This window comes from Pristiophorus japonicus, chromosome 15 (genome assembly GCF_044704955.1).
Source record: "Pristiophorus japonicus isolate sPriJap1 chromosome 15, sPriJap1.hap1, whole genome shotgun sequence".
In the NCBI taxonomy this organism is placed as follows: domain Eukaryota; kingdom Metazoa; phylum Chordata; class Chondrichthyes; family Pristiophoridae; genus Pristiophorus; species Pristiophorus japonicus.
In genome coordinates this window covers 171012570-171022654 of record NC_091991.1, presented here as the reverse complement: position 1 = coordinate 171022654, position 10085 = coordinate 171012570, and the positions used below count along the sequence as shown (strand labels likewise).

General features: G+C 49.8%; 1 protein-coding gene across 1 annotated transcript; it reads right to left on the bottom strand.

Annotated features, from left to right (window-relative positions):
* Positions 1–255: 255 nt before the first annotated feature.
* On the bottom strand, positions 256–8056 carry LOC139280528 (complement C1q tumor necrosis factor-related protein 1-like). The gene is made up of 3 exons (XM_070900013.1): positions 8040–8056; positions 7700–7947; positions 256–1342 (listed from the first exon to the last, which is right to left on the bottom strand). Exons 2-3 carry the CDS (start codon positions 7926–7928, stop codon positions 789–791), a joined length of 783 nt encoding a protein of 260 aa, XP_070756114.1. The 5' UTR covers positions 7929–7947; positions 8040–8056; the 3' UTR covers positions 256–788.
* Between the last annotated feature and the right edge of the window lie 2029 nt (positions 8057–10085).

The following is a 10085-nucleotide window of genomic DNA, read 5'->3' as shown; positions in this document are numbered from 1 at the left end:
TTTCAGGTCGATGACCTTTCGTCAGAATTCAAATTGTCAGAGCTGTCTGAACACAGTGCGGTTTGAAGTGACACCCAGAAAAAATGAGAGTCATTCGGTTCAGGATTAAATTCAGGAAGCACTTTCTTACACAAAGGGTGGAAGAAATCTGGAACTCTCTTCCCCCAAAAGGCTGTAGATGCTGGTGGGGGGTGGGGGGGGGGGGGCGGCAATTAACATTTTCAAGACTGTGATTTTTGTTAGCGAAGGGTTTCAAGGAACATGGGTCAAAGGCCGGTAAATGATTTGAGGTACAGATCATAGGAACGTAGGAACAGGAGGAGGCCATTCAGCCCCTCGAGTCTGTGCCCCATTCAGTCAGATCATGGCTGATCTGTATCTTAACTCCATGCACCCACCTTGAGTCCGTGACCCTTAATACCCTCGCCTAACAAAAATCTATCAATCTCGATTTTGACATTTTGAATTGACCCCCAGCCTCAACAGCTTTTTGGGGGAGAGAGTTGCAAATTTCCAGCAACCTTTGTGTGAATAAATGTTTCCTGACATCACCCCTGAATGGCCTAGCTCCAATTTTAAGGTCATGCCCCCTTGTTCTGGACCCCCCCTACCAAAGGAAATGGTTTCTCTCTAGCTACCCTATCAGCTCCTTTAATCACCGATTAGATCGCCCCTTAATCTTCCATACTTGAGGGAATGCAACCTGTCCTCGTAATTTAATCCTTTTAGCCACAATCTAATTTGAATGGTGGAACGGGCTTGTGGGGCTGAGCCGCCTGCCCCTCTTCCTAATCTGACTCTGCCGCCGCCTTGATTAAATAGCCGTTGAAGGTGATGTAGACATCGGCCTCGTCGCTGTAAATGGCGTTTTCCCTGTTCTCCTGGTAGAGGCGCACCCACACCTCGTCTTGCTCGCGCAGCTCCAGCATGACGCTCTGGCTCTGCATGATGCTGCGATCGCTCGGCTGGGCGTACAGGATCACCACCTCCTCGGCGTTGCGCATCAGGTGGAGGTACGTCTCCTTGAAGTTCCAGGTGTGCACGTTGAGGTTGAAGAAGTAGACGCCCGGGACATAGCAGTAGAATTTGCCAGTGAACATGTTGAAGTGCTGGTAGAGGTTGACGAACTCAGTGTCGAAGATCAGCTGCGTTTGGAACTCCTTGCTCTCGACCCCCTTCTTGCGGCCGACTGAGAACGCCGCGTAGTGCTGCTTGCAGTTGTTGCCCGCGATGCCCGATTGCCCTTTGTTGCCCTTGGGACCGCTAACGCCAACTGAACCATTGGGCCCTTCTTTGCCGGTTTTTCCTGACAATCCTCTCTCCCCTTTCTCTCCTTTCGAGCCTATAGAGAGATAAACATTCAGCATTTTGTTCTGAGAACATAAGAGCATAAGAGATAGGAGCAGGAGTAGGCTGCTCCACCATTTAATACGATCATGGACTCAGCTCCACTTCCCCGCCCGCTCCCCATAACCCTTTACTCCCTTGTCGCTCAAAAATCTGTCCATCTCCGCCTTAAAAATATTCAATGACCCAGCCTCCACAGCTCTCTGGGGCAGAGAATTCCACAGATTTACAACCCTCTGAGAGAAGAAATTCCTCCTCATCTCAGTTTTGTTAACACTTTTTTTTGGAGGGGCTGAATATTGCACAGAACTACGCAGAGGTTACAGGACAGAGTCAGGCCATCCGGGACACCTGGTCTATACCAGCGTTTGTGCTCCACACGAGACTCCTCCCGCGCTTCATCTCATCCTATTAACATACCCTTCTATTCCTTCCTCCCTCGTGTGTTTATCTAGCCCCCCCCTTAAATGCATCTGTGCTATTCGCTTCAACCATTCCCTGTGGTAGCGAGTTCACATTCCAACCACTCACTGTGTAAAGAAGTTTCTCCTGAATATCTTATTGGATTTATTAACGACTATCTTACAGTTATGACCCCTGCGTCATCTCCTCCACGTCTACCCTATCAAACCCCTTCATAATGTTGAAGACCTCTGTCAGGTCGCCCTTCGGCCTTCTGTTTGTGAGAGAAAAGAGCCTCAATCTGTTATTCCGTTCTGGTATCATCCTCGGCAACCTTTCACACACCTTCTCCAGCGCCTCTATATCCTGTTATATTTTAGCAGCGATATTTTTCAGTAAAGGAGTTCTAGCAGTTATTGGCCCTGAAATTCTGGCCTCCCCAGGTCCGTACAGAGTTTCTACGGACCCGGGAAGGTATCGGAAATGGCGGTTTCCGGCGCGCAATACGCATGTGCTGGAAATCGGCATTTCCGATCTGTCAACTTTCTGGCTTGACAGATCACCCGCATCTCGGGACCGAGGACACTGGTAAGTGGAAGTTTCCGATATTTACACTTACAAATGTCCTCAAAAATCTCGCGCCTGAAAAAGCAGGTGCATTGCCGACTTTTACAGGCGCAAGTGTTTTAAAAAACACAAAAATATATAAAAATAAAGTTATTAAAACATATTTTATCATTAAAAACTCTCCCCACAACGGTAAGTTTATTTTAAAAAAACTTTTTTTTTAAATCGGGAAATTATGTTTTTTTAAGACTTTAATAACTTTAATTTAAATGAATGTAGTGTAATTATTTCCTATTTTTTATTAGTGTTTTGGGTGTTTGGGGCTGTGTTTTAGGTGTTTCGGACTCTATCACAATCATAGTAATAGGAGTTTAGGACCCTGCGGAACTCCTAGTACCAAGATACTTTATCTGATTGGCTGCCCAAAGCCATGTGACTCCAGCTGTCGGCCTTCGAACGCGTCGACGTGCACGTGCTGGGAATCGCAGTTGAAGGACTCAGCATCGGAAAGTCCAACGTGGACAGCAGCTTAAGGTAGGTGCGTATTTTTTCTTTAAAATGCCCGCGGGAAGGACAAACCGGAATTTCAGGCCCATTATTTTTTTTTAAAAGGTGGATACCAAAATTGAGAGGAGAAAAAAAAAAGAGCAGAAAAACATTCAAAAGATGTTCAGAAAACACGTCCTTTCGGGTTTCCCTTCTATAACTCCTCTTACTCCCGCCCCCACTCCCAATGCGCGGCCCCTTAATATCAACAACAACAACTTAGTGAAACGTCTCACGGTGCTTCATAGGAGTATTATGAGATAAAAATTTAACACCGAACCGCATTAATTAGCACAGGTGACCAAAAAGCTTGGACAGAGAGGTGGGTTTTGAGGAGCGTCTATAAGGAGGAAAGAGAGATAGAGAGGCGGAGAGGCTTAGGGAGGGAGTTCCAGAGCTTGGGGCCCAGGCAACAGAAGGCACGGCCACCAATGGTTGAGCGATTATAATAAGGGATGCTCAAAAGGGCAGAATTAGAGGAGCGCAGATATCTCGAGGGGTTGTGGGGCTGGAGGAGATTAGAGATTGGGAGGGGCAAGGCCATGGAGGGATTTGAAAATAAGGATGAGAATTTTGAAATCGAGGCGTTGGTTAACCGGAAGCCAATGTAGGTCAGCGAGCACAACATTGACCACTTCCCTTATCTCGGGAGCCTCCTATCAACAAGAGCAAGCATTGACGACGAGATCCAACACCACCTCCAGTGCGCCAGTGCAGCCTTCGGCCGCCTGAGGAAAAGAGTGTTTGAAGACCAGGTGCTCAAAACTGTCACCAAGCTCATGGTCTACAGGGCTGTAATAATACCCGCCCTCCTGTATGGCTCAGAAACATGGACCATGTACAGTAGCCACCTCAAGTCACTGGAGAAATACCATCAACGATGTCTCCGCAAGATCCTACAAATCCCCTGGGAGGACAGACGTTAGCGTCCTCGAACAGGCCAACATCCCAGCATTGAAGCACTGACCAGCTCCGCTGGGCAGGCTGCATAGTCCGCATGCCAGACACGAGACTCCCAAAGCAAGCGCTTTACTCGGAACTTCTTCATGCCAAATGAGCCAAAGGTGGGCAAGGGAAACGTTACAAGGACACCCTCAAAGCCTCCCTGATAAAGTGCAACATCCCCACTGACACCTGGGAGTCCCTGGCCAAAGACCGCCCTAAGTGGAGGAAGTGCATCCGGGAGGGCGCTGAGCACCTCGAGTCTCATCGCCGAGAGCAGGCAGAAATCAAGCTCAGGCAGCGGAAAAAGCGTGCGGCAAACCAGTCCCACCCACCCTTTCCCTCAACGACTATCTGTCCCACCTGTGACAGTCTGTGGCTCTCGTATTGGACTGTACATCTACCTAAGGACTCATGTTAAGAGTGGAAGCAAGTCTTCCTCGATTCCGAGGGACTGCCTTTGATGATGATGATGGGTGAGTGTGACTTGGTGCGAGTTCAGACAAGTATCGGGGTCATATTGTAACTCCAGGTAACTTGGTAATATGTCTACAATATCGAAACCTTTCGTAATTCGTGTTCATCGAAATGTTGTTCATTGTTGGTGAAGGGAATGGACCATTTTTCCCATTTTGGAGCCAAAACGTTGTGTCTTGCCTGCAGGGAGCCCCGGATCGGGATTTTAGGAATATAGGAACAGGAGTAGGCCATTCAACCCCTCGAGCTGTTCCGCCATTCAATGAGATCATGGCTGATCCGAATTTTAAATCCATTTGTGTGCCTTGGTTCCGTAAACCTTAATATGTTCGCAACCATCTTCAGCTAGAAGTGCCGAGTGGATGATCCATCTCGGCCTCCTCCTGAGGTCCCCGCCGCCACAGAAGCTGGTTTTCACCCAAATCGATTCACTCTACGTGACATCAAGAATAGGTTGGGTGCACTGGATACAGCAAAAGCAATGGGCCCCCACAACAGTTCGGCTATAGTGATGAAGATCTGTGCTCCAGAACTAGCCGTGCCTCTAGCCAAGCTGTTCCAGTACAGCTACAACACTGCCATCTACCCGACAATGTGGAAAACTGCCGTGGTATGTCCTGTATGCAAAAAGTAGGACAAATCCAATCCGGGCAATTATCGCCAGTGTTCCCACTAATGCTTTTTTATCCCACCTTGCCCCTTTAACGGTCTGCACGACCATTCAAAATTCTGCGCATGCGCGATTTTTCTGTTTGACCCCCGGCCTCAACAGCTTTTTGGGGGAGAGAGTTCCAGATTTCCACTGCCCTTTGTGTGAAGAAGTGCTTCCTGACATCACCCCTGAACGGCCTGGTTCTAATTTTAAGTTCATGCCCCCTTGTTCTGGTCTCCCCCACCAAAGGAAATGGTTTCTCCCTATCTACCCTATCAAACTCTTTAATCCACTTAAATACCTCAATTATATCACCCCCTTAGTCTTCTATAATCAAACCAGTACAAGCCTAATCTATGCAAAAGCAAAATACTGCGGGTGCTGGATATCGGAAATAAAAACAGAGAATGCTGGATACACTCAGCGGGTCAGGCAGCATCTGTGGAGAGAGAAACCGAGCTAACGTTTCAAGTCGGGTGATTTGTCATTGGTTGTAAAGTGCTTTGGGATGTCCTGAGGTCATGAAAGCACTATATAAATACAAGACCTTCTTTCTTTATAAATGGATGTGTTGCTGGCCAGGTAGTATCAGCAGGCCAAAAGTGACTGATGAAAGGTTAAAAGGGATCAAAGATTGTGGGTTAGAAGTTCGTTACTGCCCACATTGAGGCAGTAATGGCGTCGGGGTGTTACTTTTAGCACCGGGCGATGTCTACCGCCTCAAAGTGGGATATTCAGCTGTATCGCCCCAAGAGGAGAGTGGGGCGCTAATGGAGCGATAGCGCAGGAGGCCCACTCAATTTTTGGCGCTATAAAGATGGGGGAAAAAAATCCTGTTGAAAAATTCAGTAAACCGCACCCACACTGTCCCACTGCTGCAACAAATAAATAAAAGTTAAAAAAGTGAAATTTCAGCATTTGCCTCGAGTTCCGTTCGATACCGGCCCGGGATCGTCACTGGACCGACTGCTATCTCCCCCCCGCCGGTCTCAGCGTCAGGCACTACCGCAGGCAAAAGACTGAACTTTGCAAACGCGGGGCTATGGGGGCGCTGCACACTCAGTGATGTCACCCAGTGGGCGGGGCTAGCGAGCACGGCGCCAACCGTTAGCGCCGCCGCGAAACCTTCACTGAAGTTCGCGGCAGCTCGGGCGGGAGGTGCTTCACACCCTGTTAACGCCCCAACCGAATTTCCAGCCCACTTTGTGCGATAGTGTAATGGCAGCCCGTCTTACAGCTCTCCCCATTTTTAATTCCATTGAAGTCAAAGGCGAAATTGTTCACAAAGAAGAACTTGCTTTTCTATTGCAGCTTGTCACATCCCTGGGACATTATAACCAATGGATTTAAGTGTTGAGGTGTTGGTCCCAAAGCGCTTTAATTTTTTTAAATTAATCCACAGCATGTGGGCGCCGCTAGCAAGGACAGCATTTATTGCCCATCCCTAATTGCTCTCGAGAAGGTGGTGGTGGGGAATACCACTGAGTGGCTTGCTAGACCATTTCAGAGGGCAGTTCAGAGTGAATGGCATTGCTGTGGGTCTGGAGTCACATTTAGGCCGGACCGAGTAAGGACGGCAGGTTTCCTTTCCTAAAGGGCATTAGTGAACCAGATGGGTTTTTACAACAATCTGGCAGTTTCATGGTCACATTTTATTTCAGATTTATTTAATTGAATTTAAATTCCCCAGCTGCCGTGCTCGGATTTGAACTCATGTCTCCCGATCATTAGTCCAGGCCTTGGGATTACTAGTCCAGGGACATAACCACTATATTACCGTACTCTCAAAGACAGCCACTGAAGTACTTTTGAATGAGGCCACAGTTGCAAGGTAGGAAATGCAGCAGCCAATTTGTGCACAGCAAGCTCCCACAAACAGCAATGTCATAATGACTGTTTAATTTATTTTAGTGACGTTGGTTGAGGTATAAATATTGGCCAGGACACTGGGGAGGACACACTGCTCTTCTTCAAGGAGAGCCATGGGATCTTTTATGAGCACCTGAGGGCAGACGGAGCCTCAGTTTAACATCTCATTTAAAGACATCACCTACAACAGCTATCATCATCATAGGCAGTCCCTCAGAATCGAGGAAGACTTGCTTCCACTCCTGAAGCGAGTTCTTTGGTGGCTGAACAGTCCAATACGAGAGCCACAGACTCTGTCACAGGTGGGACAGATAGTCATTGAGGGAAGGGGTGGGTGGGACAGGTTTGCCGCATGCTCTTTCCGCTGCCTGCGCTTGATTTCTGCATGCTCTCGGCATTGAGACTCGAGGTGCTCAGCACCCTCCCAGATGCACTTCCTCCACTTAGGGCAGTCTTGGGCCAGGGACTCCCAGGTGTCAGTGGGGATGTTGCACTTTATCAGGGAGGTTTTGAGGGTGTCCTTGTAACGTTTCCGCTGCCCATCTTTGCCGTGAGGGAGCTCCAAGTAGAGCACTTGCTTTGCTGGTCTCGTGTCTGGCATGCGAACTATGTGGCCTGCCCAGCGGAGCTGATCGAGTGTCTCCGCAAGATCTTACAAATCCCCTGGGAGGACAGACGCACCAACATCAGTGTCCTCATTCAGGCTAACATCCCCAGCAATGAAGCACTGACCACACTCGATCAGCTCCAACAGTACTGCACCCAAGTGTCACCCAAGTGCTGGCTCAGAGGCAAGAGTATTACCCACTGAGCCATGGCTGTCACTTAAAGGAACAGACCTTAGTTGTAGGACCAGAAATGAAATATTTTACTTGAGTGAGATTTTAAAGATCTTACCTTTTAGTATCGTAATGTCTATCTTTGGCTTGATCTCGGGCGTGGGGTAAGTGGGATGGTCACTTGCCATGCCATGACTGGATGGCAATCCATACGCATAAACAGTTTTCTCCAACGGGCCACAGCACCGGACACATGACGATGGGACCGTCTGTTTTTTAAAGTGAATTCTTTTGGATGAGATGGCAGCAGCCAGCAAGGAAACAATCAGAGCAACGGAAGGCTTCATGCTTCAACAGCGGAATGACCTGTACACACGAAGATACAGAAAATAATCAATATTTGTACCCTGTATCCATAAACTAGGGCAGGGGCAGCAGGCGCTTGGGAACACCATCACCTCCAAGTTCTCCTCCAAATCACACACCATCCTGACTTGGAAACATATCAGCCGTTCCTTCATCGTCGCTCGGTCGCAATCCTGAAATTACCTTCACCACACGGACTGCAGCGGTTCAAGAAGGCGGCTCACCACCACCTTCTCAAGGGCAATTGGGGATGGGCAATACATGCTGACCTTGCCAGTGACGCCCACATCTCCAGAATGAATGAATGAATGGAAAGATAAGTGGGGCGAAATTCGGGTACTTTGCGGCTCCCGTTAGTGCCCGTGGGAGGTGCTAACGAGGCACAAATGGGCGCGGCGAAACAGTGCCTTGCGCTAAATTGGGCGGGGCTTTGCATCAATGCTATCGGGTAGGGCCCCACTCAGCTGTGCCTGGCGATGAAGACATCATCGCGGTGCACAGCGCACGGTTACCACCCCGGAAGCTAAATCTGGTCGCGTTCCCTGTCTTACCGCCTGGTGCTGACAACAACAGCTTCAACTGAGGAGTTTCATTCGGGAGTCGGCTGGAGGAGCGCTACTTAAAGGCACCATTTTGGGAAAAATTGTAGTCGGCCATTACTGTTTGCAGCTTGCTAACACACAGGCAGACAGGCTGTTTGACAAATGTCAGCGATTTTCAACTGAAGGAGTGTTCTGGCTCTTAAGCATCCCTGTCTTTCATTGGGGGCACATTTGAAACCACATTTATATCGTTTCATGGGGGACATGTTGGCACTCGACCTCCTGTTCCGATGTCATTGCCAGACGTAACTTAGGCAGGGAGAAAGGCTGGGAGAAAGGGAGGGAGAATGACAGCAAAATGCTGCCCGAGGGAGGAGGCCCAACAGGGTTGTCAACAGGAGACCTTACCCTCCCTGGGTATTCCGGCAACAGTTCTCCTACATCAATTTCACTGAGGAGCAGTGTGTTCGAAGGTTGCGCTTCAACAAGGATGTGGTCACAGCGCTCTGCTATCTCCTGCAACCAGACCTCGAGCCTCAGACTAGGGTGCGGACGGCTCTCTCAGTGGCAGTCAAGGTCACCATCGTGCTCAATTTCTACACCTGCGAATCCTTCCAGTGTGCAACAAGTGACATCTCCAACATTTCCCAGTTTGCCGTCCATTGCTCCATGAGGTCACAGATACTCTGTACAGAAGGAGAAGGGACTACATTTCCTGCCCCGTGACCAGATAGAAGCAGTTGGAGCGTGCATGTGGCTTTGCCAGGATAGCGGGCTTCCCCATGATGCAGGGCGCCATTGACGGCACCCAGGTCGCTTTGTGGGCACCGCATAACAATCCTGAGGTACTCCGTAACCGCAAAGGCTGCCACTCATTGAATGTGGGACCACACACTCAGAATCCTCACCGTCAATGCCCGCTATCCTGGCAACAGCCACGATGCATACATCCTGCACCAGGCCGGTGTGCCAGCTCTCTTCCAGCCACCACATTAAGCTCGCGGCTGGCTGCTCGGAGACAAGGGCTATCCGCTCTCCACCTGGCTCATGACTCCCCCTCCGCAACCCCAACTCCTGTCCAGCACTCATACAATGAGAGCCAGGCCGCCACCAGGAACATCATTGAACAGACCATCGGAGTACTCAAGCAACGGTTCAGCTGCCTTGACCGCTCGGGAGGAGCCCTCCAGTACTCGGCCGAGCAAACATCCCTATTCGTTGCTGTCTGCTGCATCTGCACAACCTAGCCATCATGAAGGCGCCGCCATTGCCACCAGGCATAGCTCCACCACCTCAGGAGGAGGAGAAGGACGAGGAGGAGGACGAGGACGAGGACGAGGATGAGGAGGAGGAGAAGGAGGAGGAGGAGGAGGAGGAGGAGGACGAGGATGAGGAGAAGGAGGATGAGGATGAGGACGAGGAGAAGGAGGAGGAGAAGGAGGAGGAGGACGAGGAGAAGGAGGACAAGGACGAGGAGGAGGAGGAGGATGAGGAGAAGGAGGACAACGAGGAGGAGGAGGAGGACGAGGAGAAGGAGGACGAGGATGAGGACGAGGAGGAGGAGGATGAGGAGAAGGAGGATGACGAGGAGGAGGA